The 19,018-nt window shown below is 38.0% G+C and overlaps 1 protein-coding gene across 1 annotated transcript; it reads right to left on the bottom strand.

Moving 5' to 3' along the window:
- Window positions 1–234: 234 nt before the first annotated feature.
- LOC122289208 (protein FAR1-RELATED SEQUENCE 5-like) lies at window positions 235–3,203 on the bottom strand. Its single transcript, XM_043096188.1, has 6 exons — window positions 1,902–3,203; window positions 1,140–1,772; window positions 947–1,036; window positions 768–842; window positions 645–681; window positions 235–248 (listed from the first exon to the last, which is right to left on the bottom strand). Exons 1-6 carry the CDS (start codon window positions 3,201–3,203, stop codon window positions 235–237), a joined length of 2,151 nt encoding a protein of 716 aa, XP_042952122.1.
- Between the last annotated feature and the right edge of the window lie 15,815 nt (window positions 3,204–19,018).

The following is a 19,018-nucleotide window of genomic DNA, read 5'->3' as shown; positions in this document are numbered from 1 at the left end:
ACAAGTTAGTGAATAAACATCCCAAGTTTTCAAAACTCTAATCCGACATTACAATTCACTTGTCGTATCCTTCTAATAGACATTCTTCCACTACAACCTTTTACTCTACTACTTTTCAAACAGGATTTCCCCCAAGCAACAATAATAACCTTTTATACAATTACATTTACTTAGTGAATGCTGGCTGTGGGAATTTGTATATGTAAATGTCGTATACTGCTGGCCGTGGTGGAGTCATGAATCAGTATCTGCACAACATAAAACAAATTACAACTTAGAAAAATTACATAATCCAAACTGTCGCAATAATAATCACTATAATGGCTCCCAAGCACAAAAAATATATTATGAAATTTGCTATTCTCCAACCATTACATACCTCAATATTTATGCTTCCTTTCATAATCCAATTTCTCAAAATCCCATAAATATTTTTAGTGAAACTAATAACCTAATATGTATAAATAATCATTCTTATTTACAAATTTCTGATCTCATCTAAGATTCTATCAATTAAATTAAGTTCTTACAATACTTTAAATTAAGAATGTGCATATTAAACGCAGAAAAACTCTTTCAAGTGGCCGAAGCATGCTAAGTACCAACTTCACTTGTTACCAATGAAAAGCCTAAAAATCACCTACCATCCACCGGTTGTGATTCATCCAACCCAAAGAACATCTGCAAGGAGTAATATGTGTTGCCACACCTTAAGTAACCATATTACATCAATATTACTACTTCTTAAATAAATGTAGAAATATTACCATTTCTTGATTGCCGATCATTGATTCTTGGCGCTGGGTTCGACATTTTTCAAGAATTGAGCTGTCTTCAACAAGCTGGTCATCATAGCATAACAAACGTTTAAAAATTGTCGAAAAAGATAATTTTTCTCAAATAACCTAGCACATTAAACAATACTTAGATCTACAAGCTCATATACCTGCGACAATCCAACATCACAAATATCTTTATCTGACGGGCCAAATAAATTTCTGCAAGTGTCCGGCAATGGTGTATCTCCTTCATCTCTCTAAAATAAAACAAGTAACATAACACATGTAGAAACAATGCATTAATAACTTATAAAACCAAATTAAGAAGTATATTTATTTGTAAGTATCATAGTGAAGTACTTGTTTACGTTTTCCCTTGACTGTTGCATTCTTGGCCTTCGCCTTAACTTTCCTTATCTCTTTTTCCATGGTCGATGCTCTCCTTAGAGATGGTGGTCTGCCTTTCCCTCTTACTACCAGCGGACTGAGTACTTTATCTGAACCCGCACATGTAGTTGCATTCGGTATCGACGGAGGGTTATTGGAACCCGTGCATGTTCTTGATGGAGGTTCTTGGTTCTCACTATATAACTCAATCATTGAATACAACTTCTGTGTTGCATCCTCTGTATGTTTCTTTGAACCCGCAGCGTGAGTAATCATCTTATAACATATATTCAATAGAGTAGAATATCTGTTAGCATCTGCTCGCTGAGCCCCTTCGGCATAGCTGCTGTCGATTAACGTGTACCTCCTCTTAATGTCCTTCCTCCATCTGTCTAAAATATACTGATTTGGCAAAACTTTTATACCATTACATTTAAAAACAACCAAAATATGCCTGCACAGTATTCCCCTCATCTCAAATAGCCCACACGAACACTTTCCAGCTGTTTCCACATCACTAAAGTCCACTGAAAATGTAACTAGCTTAGTGAAGTCTTCCACATGAACTTCATCCTCTATAAGATACGTCTTGACACCACCATCTCTCTTAAGTAATTATGGGCTCAAATATATTAGACATTGCAGTTCTCGCTGGACTTCCCTGAATTTTGAATTCATGTATAATTCTTGAAACTTCTTTTCGATCGGAGATCTAGATATGCAGGGAATGGTCACGCTAAATGAGTGAAAGTCAGCGTTATTTTCATTTTCAATTTTCTTCTTCAATGCATTGTCAAACTGGTCGACAAACTCTTTCAAGTTTGTCTTCGCGTGAACATAACCATCAAAAAAAGCATTCATGCTCTCGCTTCGCTGCGTTGTACTCATCCCCGCCCAAAAAGAATCTTTTAAGAATGCCGGTACCCAATGCTTGAGCTCAGTGTATGAACTTTTCAACCAAGCATTCTCCTCCAACTTGTAAGTGCTGATTAATTGCTCCCAAGAACTTTCAAACTCTTCAACATTTTGGGTGTCATACACGCATTTCATCAAAGCATTTTTCATCCCACTTTTGTAGGCAGAATAGGAAGAAAGCTTTTCAGGGACTTTTTTGAGTATATGCCACAAACAAAATCGATGTCGACTCTGTGGAAAGACAATAGCAATAGCATTCTTCATTGCTCTGTCCTGATCTGTGATAATAGCTCTAGGAGCTATACCATCCGTACACTGTAACCAGGTCTTGAATAACCACACAAACGTTGCCGTATCCTCACAGGATATCAATCCTGCTCCCAAAAGAATTGACTGGCCGTGGTGGTTTACACCAACAAATGGTGCGAATGGCATCCCATATCTATTCGTCAGATTTGTGGTGTCGAATGTAACCACATCACCGAAATCTTCATAGGCTGCCCTACTACGGGGGTCTGCCCAAAAGACATTCTTTAACCTCCCGTCGTCATCTAAATCCATCGACGCAAAGAACCCAGGATTCTTGTATTGCATCCGTAAAAAATATTCTCGAAGGGCTCCAGCACCACCAGCGCCAAGTCGTAAATGTCTAGCCTTATCGATGTAATTCCGATAATCCTTTTCCAAAAACGGTAGGTTTTCGAAACCTCCCGCGCCAACGACAAGAGATCCAAAACTCTTATTCATTCGGATTCCAGCTAGATCATTTGTATCTAAGACTCTTTTTACAGAGTCACTAACTTCTCTGTTACATTGAAAGAAACGGGATTTTTTTGGACTGAGGCCGTGGTTATGAATGTTATTAACTGTTGTCAACTGATACTTTCCATCTACCTTTAAGACATTAATCTTTGACTTACACTCCGTTTTTCCTATCGGCCGTGGCCTGGCAACATTCAACGTCCTATTACGGGCTTTCCCACCACGGGCACAGCCGAGGGTGGCATATCTGACAGTCCCATCATCTCCCTTCTCAGTCCTTCTTGTCGTCACCCCAAACCCAATATTCTTAGCATACTGCTTGTAATAAGTCATTACTTCTTCAAAAGAATTAAACTCCATCTTCGGCTTGGGCTTCTCAATCGTGTCACCACCAACCTCATCATCTAACTGACCTGCTGATTGAGTTGAATTATTGCATTTTTAATGCTTTTGGAACCAATATATATTAATTCTTTCATTACTTTATCATTGGTTTTATATGAAAAAATGAATAAATCAAAGTTGTGATTTTAATTGATTAAAAGTATGAATATCTGCTCTAATTTTATCAACTGTTGATTAATATGGATTATGGTACAATTCGCTCGAGCGGCGGCTTCTGGCCGCTCGAGCGAAGTCAGGCAGATTCAAACGCTCGACTTCCGCTCGACAGTGGGCTCAAGTGAGATGAGGGAAAAGAGATCGCTCGAGCGAATTCAGGCAGAGTCGAACGCTCGATATTCGCTCGACACTTCGCTTGAGCGAATATCGCATTTTTACAGATCAGGGTTTATTCCGCCGTCAGAGTATATATATGTTTTTTTCACATCTTAGGACAACTCTTGGGCTGGAAAACTCGGTTTTGAGTAGAGAAACACTTAGAATTCATTTTTCCTTTGATTTTCGTTCAGATTTGGAGAGGAGGATTCATTCAATCCATCATTCACACAGCTACACAATTTCCACTGGATCATTCACTCACACTGCAGCAGATTGAAGAACTCCTTGAGGGGTCCAATTGCCACTGCAGCTCAGCCTCCTCCACCGCTTCGAATCTTCATCTCCATTCAACTGGCTTGATCTTTTCAATTCCCTACTTGCTATTTCATTTCAGTTTTGAGTTTCTGAATTATTTTAGAGAATTTTGATTTAGACATTTGAGTAATTTATTTGTTATTCATTTAATTCATGTTATTTATTTTTATCGTTTCGTTAAGCTTTCATTTTAGCAGTGATTACAATTACGGTGGTTTAATTTGAGAATTTGTGAATTGAATATAATGATGAACCCTAGAACATTGAATTTAGGGCTTTTCAATTTTCAGTGCATGTTTTATCAATTACTTCCTAATTTAGTTTAATTCTTAATTTAGTTTTATTAATTTCTGAGTTTAATCTATTAGTCCTTTACATTCCAATCCGACAATCAAAATCTAAAAACATGAATCTAGTCCATGACTAGTACCCTTTTCCATCTATTGCACATACCATCATTTTATTTTCTCTTTGTTTCACCTTTTTCAACGAGTTTGATTTTTAAGTAACTTTCCATGAGGAGACGATCTAGGAATTTATTCCTAATTATTACACGACATCCTCCTGCACTTGGGATAGCTTTAGTGCTACTCATTTTTGAGTGAGTCAAGTTTTTGATTTGGCCGCTCGAGCGAATTCAAGTGGAGTCGAACGCTCGATGTTCGCTCGACACTCCGCTCGAGCGAAGATCGCATTTTTACAGACCAGGGTTTATTCCGCCATCAGAGTATATATATGTTTTTTTTACATCTTAGGACGACTCTTGGGCTGGAAAACTCGGTTTTGAGTAGAGAAACACTTAGAATTCATTTTTCCTTTGATTTTCGTTCATATTCGGAGAGGAGGATTCATTCAATCGACCATTCACACAGCTACACAATTTCCACTGGATCATTCACTCACACTGCAGCAGATTGAAGAACTCCTTGAGGGGTCCAATTGCCACTGCAGCTCAGCCTTCTCCACCGCTTTGAATCTTCATCTCCATTCAACTGGCTTGATCTTTTCAATTCCCTACTTGTTATTTCATTTCAGTTTTGAGTTTCTGAATTATTTTAGAGAATTTTGATTTAGACATTTGAGTAATTTATTTGTTATTCATTTAATTCATGTTATTTATTTTTATCGTTTCGTTAAGCTTTCATTTTAGTAGTGATTACAATTACGGTGGTTTAATTTGAGAATTTGTGAATTGAATATAATGATGAACCCTAGAACATTGAATTTGGGGCTTTTCAATTTTCAGTCCATGTTTTATCAATTACTTCCTAATTTAGTTTAATTCTTAATTTAGTTTTATTAATTTCTGAGTTTAATCTATTAGTCCTTTACATTCCAATCCGACAATCAAAATCTAAAAACATGAATCTAGTCCATGACTAGTACCCTTTTCCATCCATTGCACATACCATCATTTTATTTTCTCTTTGTTTCACCTTTTTCAACGAGTTTGATTTTTAAGTAACTTTCCCTGAGCAGACGATCTAGGAATTTATTCCTAATTATTACACGACATCCTCCTGCACTTGGGATAGCTTTAGTGCTACTCATTTTTGAGTGAGTCACTTGCCTCGTTTATTCCATCCTCAGTTTCAATCGAATCCTTGGGTCTATCTTTGTTGCTTTCTTCAACTCTAGCGGAGGTAGATGGGCAATCAGTTTCAGCCCAATTGGGAGAGGAGTCTTCTATATCACCTCTTTCGCTTGCGGCGGATGCAGTAGTCATAACAGGAGTTGGGTAACCATCATTGGGCTAAAAACAAGAAGTTAAATATTTAAAAATGTACATGACATTAATCTTAAAAATAAAACAAAAAATTTATAAAAATTCAACAATAAATTTGTATCACATGTTGAATATTGCATGGATATTGGTAGCCATCTGGCTGTTGCATTAGAGGTGACCACGTCGGAAGTTCCCCATAGTAACCGTGCATGTGCATGTAATTTCTGAAGCTTACAGAAGTTGACGTTATGCCCTAACATGTTATTACACAAGTTATTCATGTACTGTTTTGCATAGATATCAACCCAACGTAGTCATACAAGTTTTTAAAAAATATAACACACCGTGGTTGGGAGATTTGAGCTAGATGGTGTTAGCGGAGCTAAGTGTTCTTCCCCTTTTTCCATGATTCTCGAGTCTGCAATAAATCAAGTACAGCCATTTTATCCATGTCCATGCCAAAAACACGACCTTCATTCACTACAAAAGTTGAGGTCAATACTGTCCCTCTTATTTCATCTGACTAAAAAAAATGCTACTGTTTTTGAATCCCTCTTGCCCTTGAAAATTTTGTCCGGAGTTATATACAGGAAGTGCCCAAAAGGTCCAAGATTAGCAACTCCAACAACCCGTGCATGTTAGCTATGTTAGGATAGACGACTTGAAACTTATATGAAACAGAAGATACGCATAAATGTCATCAGATTACTAGTTGACATTTATATAAACTCTGTGATATTAGTATCTTTTCTCTTTAGTATAGAAATGTTGTCTGCACAGAACATAGAGCAATTCAATACATATTCGTCCAATAAGGGACAGAGAAAGCTATACAGCATGAAGTCATGAACTGATATGAACCCGCGGGAAGAGAATCCCTTGAACCCACAATCAATTTGAAAACTTACCCAAGAATGCCAAACTCAAGTCTATGGATGGAGAATTTAGACCCGTTGAGAACTCGTTTCAAGAACCTAGATTATATCAAAATCTAGACCCGTTGAAATCCCGTTTCAAGAACCCAAATTACGAGGAGGAACGCTACAAAGGTTGTGATTTACCTTTGATAAATTCAAGAGTTCAATTAAGAACAAGAGGAGAAAACTCACTCACAATTAAAATTCGAAATAAAATAATGTCTGCCTTGAAATGGCTGCTAAATCCTTTAAATACCCTCCCCAAAATATGATAAAACCCTAGACTAAAGTTTGAGACCCTTTCTCTTAAAAATGCCCTTGGTGAACAGTAGCCGCGGGTACTGTAGCGTGAACAGTGTCATGCTACAGTACTTCTAAACCCTATTTCAAATAAGTAAGACATATGTGGGTTAAGCATCCTCAAGCCCACTTATTCAAAACTAATACTAAAAATCCTTTAAACAAATTGAAAACCTTAATATCTAAAGGCCATATTTCTAAGTCAAGTCTTCCACAACTTGGATCAAGTGGATCAAAGCTGGTTCTTCTTCTTTCAAGCCCATCTTGAGTGTTGGGCTCTTGCTAGCTTCTTCCCAAGTGGTTTGTACTAATCCTTGCATTGTTTCCTTGATCTTCTTGGCTCTCGATCTTGTAATTGGCCCATATGGAACTTGCAAAGGATCTTTAAGAGTAGGCTTGCCTTGCTTCCCATCATTCCCCCTCTCCTCAAAAGGATTCGACCTCGAATCTTCACCTACATCAAAAGGAGAAAGATCAGAAACATTGAAGGTAGCAGACACATTATACTCACCTGGGAGATCCAATTTATAGGCATTGTCATTAATTTTCTCAAGGATTTGGAAAGGTCCATCTCCTCGAGGATGCAACTTAGTCCTCCGATGAACTGGGAATCTTTCTTTGCGCATGTGAACCCAAACCCAATCTCCAGGTTCAAAGATGACACGCCTTCGCCCTTTATTGGCTTGGGAAGCAACCCTTTCATTCTTTTGCGCAATTTGAAGCCGTACCCTCTCATGGAGTGACTTCACCAACTCCGCCTTCTTTTGTCCATCCAAGTTACTCCTGCCATCAATCGGTAAAGGCATCAAATCTAAAGGGGTAAGCGGATTGAATCCATAAACAATTTCAAAAGGAGAATATGAAGTAGTAGTATGCATGGTCCTATTATATGCAAACTCTATGAATGGCAAACAATCCTCCCAAGTTTTTAAATTCTTATGAACAACAATGCGTAAAAGCTGAGTTAAGGTCCTATTAACTACTTCAGTCTAACCATCAGTCTGCGGATGACAAGGAGTGGAAAATAAGAGCTTGGTACCCAATTTCCCCCACAACACCTTCCAAAAGTAGCTAAGGAATTTAACATCCCTATCAGAAACAATACTCCTGGGAACACCATGGAGTCGTACTATCTCCCTGAAAAACAAGTCAGCTATGTTTGTGGCATCATCTATTTTATGGCATGGAATGAAATGTGCCATCTTACTAAATCTATCCACAACCACAAAAATAGAATCTCTATCCCTTTTTGTCCTAGGTAGCCCCAAAACAAAATCCATAGATATGTCGACCTATGGTTCACTAGGAACGGGTAAGGGTGTATACAACCCATGTGGCAACACTTTAGATTTGGCCTTCCTACATGTAATGCATCTGCCACAAATGCGAGTGACATCTCTCTTCATCTTAGGCCAAAAGAAATGTTCATGCAAAATATCCAAAGTCTTCTTGACACCAAAGTGTCCCATTAATCCCCCACCATGTGCCTCACGCACTAGTAATTCACGCATAGAACAACTTGGCACACAAAGTTTGTTTTCTTTAAACAAGTAACCCTCATGCTTGTAAAACTTACCAAATGCCGCCTTATCACATGCCATGTACACATTAGAGAAGTCAGCGTCATCGGCATATAGGTCTTTCACATATTCAAACCCAAGCATCTTAGTACTCATAGAAGTAAGAAGTACATACCTTCGAGATAAAGCATCAGCAACAATGTTCTCCTTACCTTGCTTGTAACAGATGACATATGGAAATGTCTCAATGTATTCCATCCAACGAGCATGCCTTTTATTCAACTTACCTTGACCCTTGAGATGCTTCAATAATTCATGATCGATGTGGATCACAAATTCCCTAGGCCATAGGTAGTGCTGCCAAGTCTCCAATGCACGAACAAGAGCATAAAGCTCTTTGTCATAAGTAGGGTAATTGAGTGAGGCCCCACTTAACTTTTCACTGAAGAAGGCTATGGGCCGCCTATCCTGCATCAAAACAGCTCCAATCCCTATACCTGAGGCATCACATTCAATCTCAAAAACTTTGTTAAAATCAGGTAATGCTAGCACAGGTGCAGAGCACAACCTTTCTTTAATGGTGGCAAAAGCATTCTCTTGAGTAACCCCCCAATGAAACCCGACATTCTTTTTAATGATTTCAGTGAGTGGTGCAGCAATGGTGCTAAAGTCTTTAACAAAACGCCGATAAAAGCTTGCTAAGCCATGAAAGCTTCTTACCTCAGTGATGCTCTTTGGCGTTGGCCACTCCTTGATGGCCTTGACTTTCTCTTCATCCACCTCAATACCCTTTGTACTAACAACATATCCAAGAAAAACAACTCTTTCCATGCAAAAGGTACATTTCTTGAAATTAGCATACAACTTTTCACATCTCAACACATTAAACACACATCTCAAATGCTCAATATGCTCATTTAAGTCCTTGTTGTACACTAGGATATCATCAAAATACACAACCACAAACTTGCCAATGAATGCACATAGGACATGGTTCATCAATCTCATGAAAGTACTGGGCGCATTTGTAAGTCCAAATGGCATAACCAACCATTCATAAAGGCCATACTTGGTCTTAAAAACAGTTTTCCATTCATCACCCTCTTTCATTCTAATTTGATGGTACCCACTTTTAAGATCAATTTTACTAAAAAGACAAGAACCATGCAATTGATCAAGCATATCGTCTAATCTAGGTATGGGATGCCGATACTTTACCGTAATATTGTTGACCGCCCTGCAATCAACACACATTCTCCATGTCCCATCCTTCTTTGGCACTAATAGCACTGGTACTGCACATGGGCTCATGCTCTCCCTCACGTACCCCTTGCTCACCAAGTCCACAACTTGCCTCTGAAGCTCCTTTGTCTCCTCTAGATTACTCCTATAGGCTGGTCGGTTTGGAATAGCAGCTCCAGGTACAAAATCAATCTGATGCTCAATGCCTCTAATGGGTGGCAACTCATTAGGCATCTCCTCTGGGAATACATAATCAAACTCCTGCAACAAGGAAATAGCCAAACTAGGAAGAGACTGGTGAGTGTCATCAAGAGTAAGATAAGACTCTTTATAGACAAGAAAAATCATAGGGCGATCTGCGAAGAAAGCCCTCTTAACCTCACTCTCTCTGGCATAGAAACTCACTTTTGTCTTTCCTTTCCTCTCTACAGACTCTCTTTTTTTTCTCTCGTGGCTCTACTCTTTTTTCTCTACTCTCAGCCACATCTCTACTTTCTTTTTCACTCTTTTTTTTGTGCTCATTTTCACTATCACTCTTTCTTTTCTGCTCAATCTCTTTTTCACTTATTCTTTTTTGATCACTCTCATTTTCACTCTTTCTTTTTTTGATCACTCTCACTTTCACTCTTTCTTTTCTGAGCAACCTCACTTTTCAGTTTTAGTTGGTCTTCATAGACCTGGCTTGGAGTTAAAGGAGCAAGCTTGATTATTTTGCCCTCCTTTACAAAGCTGTATATGTTTTTGAACCCATCATGTGTCACCCTCCTATCATACTACCACGGCCTCCCCAACAAAATATGGCCAGCATGCATAGGCACAACATCACAAAGCACCTCATCCTGATACCTCCCAATTGAAAAAGGAACTAACACTTGTCTATCCACCCTAACTTCCCCACAATCATTCAACCACTGCAATTTGTATGGTCTAGAGTGTTTTAAGGTTGGTAAATTCAATTTCTCAACCAAAGTAGTGCTAGCCACATTAGTACAACTCCCTCCATCAATGATCATACTACATACTTTGTTGTTGACGTGACATCTAGTATGGAAAATGTTCTCTCTCTGTTGCTCGGCATCATCCACCTTAATGTGTGTGTTGAGAGCACATCTAGCAACAAGAGACTCACTCACAGCGTATATCACTCCTTCGTCATCACTAGCATCAACCAACTTGGGCACTCCATCACGATCATCCTTACTCTCAGTCATCACCTCCCCATTGTCACGCATAATCATCACTCGCCTATTTGGACATTGAGAAGCAATGTGCCCTGAACCCAAACACTTAAAATATTTAATATCTCTATTCCTTGAAGTTTGAGATTCTACCTTGGCTTTGCTGCTAGGTCCCTCATCTTTGCCCTTAGGTTGTTCGATCTTTCTTTTTGCTTCAGCAGGATCATTCCTATCCCACTTTGATTTCCAAGTAGTGCTAGAAACCGAAGTGTACCTTGCTGTCCCTTTTCTCTTTAATTGCCTCTCCACCTTCATAGCCATGTGCACCATGTCCTCGATCTCCACATAATGTTGCAATTCAACCACATTGGCTATATTTCGATTCAAACCACTCAAAAATCTAGCCATGGTGGCCTCTCGGTCCTCCTCTACATTAGCCTGAATCATAGCCACCTCCATCTCCTTATGGTAATCCTCCACACTCCTAGACCCCTGTGTAAGATTTTGGAGCTTTTAATAAAGGTCCCTATAGTAGTGACTAGGTACAAATCTCCGCCTCATGAGAGCTTTCAACTCTCCCCATGTCTCTATAGGCCTCTCATGATTCCTCCTCCTAGTGGTCACTAATTGATCCCACCAAATAATAGCATAATTAGTGAATTCAATTACTGCCAACTTTACTTTCTTCTCCTCAGAGTAATTATGACAATCAAATACCAAATCTATTTTTTTCTCCCACTCTAGATAAACCTCTGGGTCAGTTCTACCTTGGAAAGATGGTATTGTCATTTTGATGCTCCCCAAGTCTCTATCGACACCATCCCGACCCCCTAGGTTCTCCTCAAATCCTCTTTCACGCCTAACTCCTCTATGTCTACCCAACCCAATTTCAGATGTTAGGTCTTCCTCATCCTCATCATCTCCTTCATTCTCATATGCAGTTTCAACCCTAGGCTCACGTCGCCTCTGATTTCTCCCATCTTGCAAATTTCTAATCTCTACTTGTTGTTGATTCATCCTATCCTCCATTTGTCCCAATAGCATGTTCATCCGCTCAAACTATTGTTGCATGGCTTGCAACACAAATGAGTTATCTGCTGTCCCCTTGGGTGATGAGCCACTGCGGTGAGACATTATAATGTGCAGCAAAAATAAAATGTTAGCAGAAAAAGAAAGGACCTCACATGCTCCCTTACGTGTTTACACTCAAATGATGGCACTCCACTCGTGTTTCACTCTGAATTGGCTTTTTTTTTTCGATAATAATCTCACACTCTCTTGCCTTTTACCTCGAGTTTTCCCACTCAAGTTCTTTCAGAACTAATTGAACTCAATCAAGACAAAGCAACCTTGTTTAATCCCAACTAGCAATTAGATCCAAGAAACAAGAACAAGAGAAACACGGAAGGAAAGAAACGACATGAGAATCATGGAAATTATACGAATGGAAGAGTGACTGTAACACAAGATACCAACTATAATGAAGGATGCACAACCCCAATGATGAAAGGCTCAAGAAAAAATTTTTGGTTTTTTCTACACTTTTTTTTTTCTTGACGATTTTTGTTTTTCCTTTCTTTTCTTTTCTTTTCTTTTCCTTTCTTTTCTTTTCTTTTCTTTTCTTTTCTTTTCTTTTCTCAACAATTCATCCACAAACAGAAATATTCAATTGGGATAATCAAACAATTGAATTCAAACACATAAAAATTGGCAAGGAAATAGATGGGAATCAATGAAACCATAGAAATTTCAACCCTAAATGGTGAAAATTTTCGCAGCCCTAGGAAAAACGAATTTCTACACTTTTTTTTTTGTTTTTTTTTTGGAACCTTAGAACAATGAAGCTCTAGAATTAAAGATGCAATAAACAAAAGATAGAATTAGACCTGAATGGAAACCTTGCTCTAATACCAAATGATATGAACCCGCGGGAAGAGAATCCCTTGAACCCACAATCAATTTGAAAACTTACCCAAGAATGCCAAACTCAAGTCTATGGATGGAGAATTTAGACCCGTTGAGAACTCGTTTCAAGAACCTAGATTATATCAAAATCTAGACCCGTTGAAATCCCGTTTCAAGAACCCAAATTACGAGGAGGAACGCTACAAAGGTTGTGATTTAACTTTGATAAATTCAAGAGTTCAATTAAGAACAAGAGGAGAAAACTCACTCACAATTAAAATTCGAAATAAAATAATGTCTGCCTTGAAATGGCTGCTAAATCCTTTAAATACCCTCCCCAAAATATGATAAAACCCTAGACTAAAGTTTGAGACCCTTTCTCTTAAAAATGCCCTTGGTGAACAGTAGCCGCGGGTACTGTAGCGTGAACAGTGTCATGCTACAGTACTTCTAAACCCTATTTCAAATAAGTAAGACATATGTGGGTTAAGCATCCTCAAGCCCACTTATTCAAAACTAATACTAAAAATCCTTTAAACAAATTGAAAACCTTAATATCTAAAGGCCATATTTCTAAGTCAAGTCTTCCACAACTTGGATCAAGTGGATCAAAGCTGGTTCTTCTTCTTTCAAGCCCATCTTGAGTGTTGGGCTCTTGCTAGCTTCTTCCCAAGTGGTTTGTACTAATCCTTGCATTGCTTCCTTGATCTTCTTGGCTCTCGATCTTGTAATTGGCCCATATGGAACTTGCAAAGGATCTTTAAGAGTAGGCTTGCCTTGCTTCCCATCATGAACTTTACATTTCGGCACACTCATACCAAGTTGTAGAACAAGAAATAAAACATCACAAATAAAATACACCTCACCTTCGGACTTGAATTTCAGTACCAAACCATATGGTAGAGCTGATAAAAGTTAGAGATGTTTTGTGAAAAAGCGTGACAAAGAAATTCAAAAGGTAGGACTAATAATCGCCAAATTTAAAAATAAAATAAAAAGATAAAGAAAGAACGCACTTCCCGAACTTCCTCTCCTAGGTGTAATCATTTTTTAGAGCAAAAGTAACTCCAGTTGTGGGTCTATTATACCTTGCACTATAAATTATGGTAATTGTTCAATGACAAATCTTTATATTCTCGACCTTGAATTTTTTTGATAAGTTATATTCTCAACCAAAATATTGATATAACTTATATGGTATGTATTACAATTACAAGATGGACGGCAAAGATCACTTCACTTTTCTTGTTTGCATTATTGCCGAGCTAGTTCCCATAACATCTCTGACCGGTGCAAAATTGCAAGTGCACAGTATCGTAGTTTTATAGTAAAGTAATAAGAAGAATATCGTCCTCAGGGATTAGTACCTTACGTTTGTCAAATACCAAAATTATACTAAACTTGATTTTATCTAGAGGAATCACTAAGATTATTTTAGTTGCAATTTAAACTAAATCAACTCAAAGAAAAATATGCAAAGGAAATAACACTGACGTTCGAAGATCAAATTAATGGGAAGAAAACTTCTAGGAAATCGATTTCACCTACTTCTTCACTATGCTTTTCTCATCCAGCTAATTTAATTTAAATCTCTTTTGTCTATTAGCAAATCTCTAATTCATCCAAAAGCCTCTTTCGATAGTCAATTGGAATTGACTCTTGGTTATCAATTCACACAAGAATATGCAAATTCAATAATCAAGAACGCAATAAGACCAATGATTTAATTACTACATAGGTTCATACAAATCTTTCGATCTCTATACTTACCTATGCTGAAATATCCAAGATTTACCCTATGATTCCCTCTTTCGATAGCAAATCACAAGATTACTTATCATCTAATCAATGGCCAGTTAATTAGAAGTAATAAATTCAGAATAAATCAGATAAACAAAGAGAGAATTGCATTAAATTAGCATAGACAATCAAGCATAGTTCGGAAATAGGTTACATCGTTTTCCTAGAATGAAGAAAATTTAGCTCATGCTAGAAATGGAATTCAACATAAACGAATTCACCATAATTGTTCTGAGAAGATGGGAAGAAAATAAACACTGAAAAATCCTCCTTGCAGCCGCAACTCGTCGTCAAAAGCTCAAGGGAACAATTCAACGCTTTTCTCCCGTCCGTGCTCCGTGTATGTTTCCAACGTACGTGCAATAATTGGAATTCCCTCTCCAAAAACAGATGATTTGAATCCCTCTAGCTATGTTTTTCTCTCCCAAGAAGTGTTCTCCAGTCAAAACTCCTGGCTTTAAGTGAAAAAATTGCTTTTATATGGTCTCACGGCGGAAAACCTAAAATCTGTCAAAATACGATGTTCGCTCGAGCGGGGTGTCGAGCACGCATTGAACGTTCGACTCTGTCTGATTTCGCTCGAGCGTCCTATCGAGCGCACATCGAGCATTCGACTTTGCCTGATTTCGCTCGAGCGGCCAATGTCTCTGCTTGAGCGATCTTTGTTTTTCAGCAACCCGCTCGAGCTCCCTGTCGAGCGGTAGTCAAGCGTTTGAATCTGCCTGAATTCACTCGAGCGGCCAAAAGCCTCCGCTCGAGCGAGCTTGTAAAATCTGCAATATGAAATTTTTGCAAGTCATCAAATACCCCCAAACTTACAACTTTGTTTGTCCTCAAACAAGAAGAAAAACAAATGATAGTTTAGGCAATATCGATTCGACCCGAAAGAGAAGTATCATCACTCACCAAACTTTTATGAATTTAGATTTCATCTCTAGTATCTTACTCTTTTAACATCAAAGATGGCAGGAAAATCAATAAAAAATTTTGCAATTTGTCAAGCAAGAGTTAAGCATTTACTTCGACCTAAAGCTAAGACCTTGAGTGTGTGTGTGATATAGTCAATTTAACCTCAAACCACCTGCAAACTCAGATAAAAGTAGAACAACCAAAATCAAAAGAATTCTCTTAAAACTTAACCCCATAAGTCAAATATTCAGAAATCTTCTCCACTAATGTAGTCGACACCAAAATCAGAGATCAAAAGGTCTTTAATAAGGTTGTAATGATAGGCCACAGGGTGAGGGTTAAGAAAGAACTGGATATGGGAAATTAAATCAAACTGGGAAAATACTTAATGAAAAGAACATTGAAAGAGAAACTCACATGATTCAAATCATAGCTATTTCTTGGCAATATGCTCATACTTGTGGCATTATTATTGCTGTAATCACTGATGTAATACCAACACCTCCCTTAACAAAATCTGAGGAAATTCACACTCCGCTTAGCGACTTCTTTTTCTTTTTCTTTTTCTTTTCTTCTTCTTCTTCTACTTCTTTTTTTTTTTTTCCAGTCACTTCCTTTCTTCTTCTTCTTCTTCTTCTTCTTTTTTTTTTTTTTTTAAACAAAGATAATACGGTTCATCATGAAACCAATTTTTCTCTTTTAAATGTAACTCTCCACCAAAGTATTTTCTCAAACTATCAAAGGTAGATTCATTGTTTTTCAGGCTTAGAGCTAGCATGGTTTATGTAGTTCAAAGAATAAATAAAGGCTCATGAAGACTCAAGGGGGTTGACTATGGAAACACACCATGTAATGATGGCATGACATTTAGGACGGTTGGGAAAGCTTTTTGGTTATGCCAAAGAAATGCCTAAATCATTTCTCTGATATTTGGTCTCAACTAGGATTTCGCCTCAAGGACCCATCAACGGATTCTAGAGCAAAGCAAAATCAAACCTCCCTCTTTCAATTAATTCAACTTCTTCTCTTCATAAGCAAAATGGAATAAGAGAAAAACGACTATGTGCTCAATTGTGTTCAAGGTCAAAGATTTAAACCAAAGTACCCACAAAACTTCACTTGACATAAAAGAAATTTTTGAAAATTTTTCTCAAAACCATCTTCAATCACAAATTTTAGAGTCATAGAGAATTCAATCTTACTCCAATGCATGCTTGGTAAGAGAATCAAACAACCCATCAACAACCCAAGACTTAGAAAACAAGAGGATCAAATGATTATAGGAGTTTACACCCCCAAACTTAAACTAAACAATGTCCTCATTGTGATGCAAAAATAAAAAGGATTGAAGAAATAAAGGAACTTCCCTGGTTTCATGGTGAACCTTCCGAGGTTTTAAAATTTTCCAGCTCTTTATTCATGCTAAATAACCCTGCATCAAAAACCAATTTATTAAAACTAAATAAATAAAGATAGGAAAATAAATGAAAGAAAGAAAGAAAGATCTATGGGTTGCCTCCCATAAGCGCTTGTTTTAAAGTCTACAGCCAGACTTTTCAATGATCATCAATTAGGATCTCCAAGAGGAATAAATGCATAGTTCCTCTCCATTTGCTCTCCATAGTAGTGCTTCAATCTTTGACCATTAACTCTGAAAATATTCCCTGTCTTGTCCTTCAAATCTACTGCTCCAAAAGAGAAAACCTCATGAATTGTATAAGGACACATCCATCTTGATTTTAATTTTCCCGGAAAGAGTTTGAGTCGTGAATTGAAAAGTAAAACTTGTTGCCCTGGAGCAAACTCTCGCCTAAGAATCTGTTTGTCATGCCACTTCTTCGTCCTTTCTTTATAGATCTTTGCATTCTCATATGCATCATTCCGGAACTCTTCCATCTCATTCAATTGAAGAAGTCGCTTTTTACCTGATGCCTTCAAATCAAAATTAAACTTTTTTACAGCCAAATAAGCTCTATGCTCTAACTCTACAAGAAGATGACATGCCTTTCCAAACACTAATCGGTATGGAGACATCCCGATAGGTGTTTTAAAGGCTGTACGGTATGCCCACAAAGCATCATCAAGCTTCTTCGCCCAATCCTTTCTATTGATTTTGACCGTCTTCTCAAGGATGTTCTTGATCTCTCTATTTGAAATTTCAGCTTGACCATTAGTTTGAGGATGGTAAGCAAGTGCTATCTTGTGCTTCACACCATATTTAGACAGAAGATTCTCAAACAACTTGTTGCAAAAGTGAGTCCCTTCATCACTAATAATAGCTCGTGGAGTGCCAAATCTTGTGAATATGTTCTTGTGCAGAAATTTGAGCACTACCTTTGCATCATTTGTTATTGTAGCAATTGCTTCCACCCATTTTGACACATAGTCAACTGCTAATAAGACATAAGCAAAACCAAAAGAAGGAGGAAAAGGTCCCATAAAATCTATTCCCCAAACATCAAACAACTCAACTTCTAAGATACCTTTCAATGGTAACTCATGACGCCTTGAAATATTTCTCATACGTTGGCACCGGTCACAAGTTTTCACCAAAGTGTAAGTATCACGAAAAATAGAAGGCCAATAGAACCCACTTTGAAGTACCTTAGCTGCTGTACAGGTGGCTCCAAAGTGTCCTCCATATGATGATGAATGGCAATGATGGAGGATGTCTTGCATCTCTTCTTCAGGCACACATCTTCTAATGATTTGATCAGGGCATCTTTTGAACAACAAAGGCTCATCCCAAAGATAATGATTCACATCATGCAAAAATTTCTTACGTTGATGGTAAGTAAGATCAAGTGGTAAAACTTTACAAGCTAGATAATTAACAATATCAGCATACCACGGAAGCTTGATCTCACATGCAAACAACTGCTCATCAGGGAATGCCTCTTGGACCACTGAATCTGGTCTTTCTTCCTTTTGCTCTAACCGAGAGAGATGGTCAGCCACTAAATTTTCACTTCCCTTCTTGTCTCGAATCTCCAAGTCAAATTCTTGAAGAAGGAGGATCCAACGAATTAGCCTTGACTTAGCATCCTTCTTGCCAAACAAATAGTGAAGTGCTACATGATCAGTGAACACTATCACCTTTGTCCCAATGAGGTAAGAGCGAAATTTGTCACAAGCAAATACCACAGCAAGCATCTCCTTCTCAGTTGTCGTATAATTCAACTGAGCTTCATTCAATGTCCGGCTTGCATAATAGATGGCTCTAAACAGCTTGTCTCGCCTCTGCCCCAACACTGCTCCAATTGCAAAGTCACTTGCATCGCACATAACTTCAAAAGGTTGACTCCAATCAGGCACAATCACAATTGGTGCTAAAATTAGCTTCTCCTTGAGTGCATTAAAAGCCTGCAAACAAACCACATCAAAGTCAAATACAGAATTTTTCTCAAGAAGATTACATAAAGGTTTAGAGAGTTTAGAAAAATCCTTGATAAATCTTCTATAAAATCCCGCATGTCCCAGAAAACTTCTGATTCCCTTCACATTCTTTGGAGGTGGTAGTTTCTCTATGGTTGCAATTTTGGCTCGATCCACCTCAATTCCTTTAGATGACACTCTATGGCCCAGCACGATCCCTTCTTGAACCATGAAATGACACTTCTCCCAATTTAGGACTAGATTTTTA

Source organism: Carya illinoinensis, chromosome 12, assembly GCF_018687715.1.
Source record: "Carya illinoinensis cultivar Pawnee chromosome 12, C.illinoinensisPawnee_v1, whole genome shotgun sequence".
Lineage (NCBI taxonomy): Eukaryota > Viridiplantae > Streptophyta > Magnoliopsida > Fagales > Juglandaceae > Carya > Carya illinoinensis.
This window is presented reverse-complemented; position numbering and strand designations above follow the sequence as displayed.

What these genes read in the sequence shown, in the direction of transcription:
- LOC122289208 (XM_043096188.1), bottom strand. Translation starts at nt 3,203, where the DNA reads ATGGAGTTTAATTCTTTTGAAGAAGTAATGACTTATTACAAGCAGTAT. An exon ending in GTGATGTTGGATTGTCGCAG is followed by an intron (nt 843 to 946) that starts GTATATGAGCTT and finishes TATGATGACCAG; the next exon opens with CTTGTTGAAGACAGCTCAAT. An exon ending in TGATCGGCAATCAAGAAATG is followed by an intron (nt 682 to 767) that starts GTAATATTTCTA and finishes TACTCCTTGCAG; the next exon opens with ATGTTCTTTGGGTTGGATGA.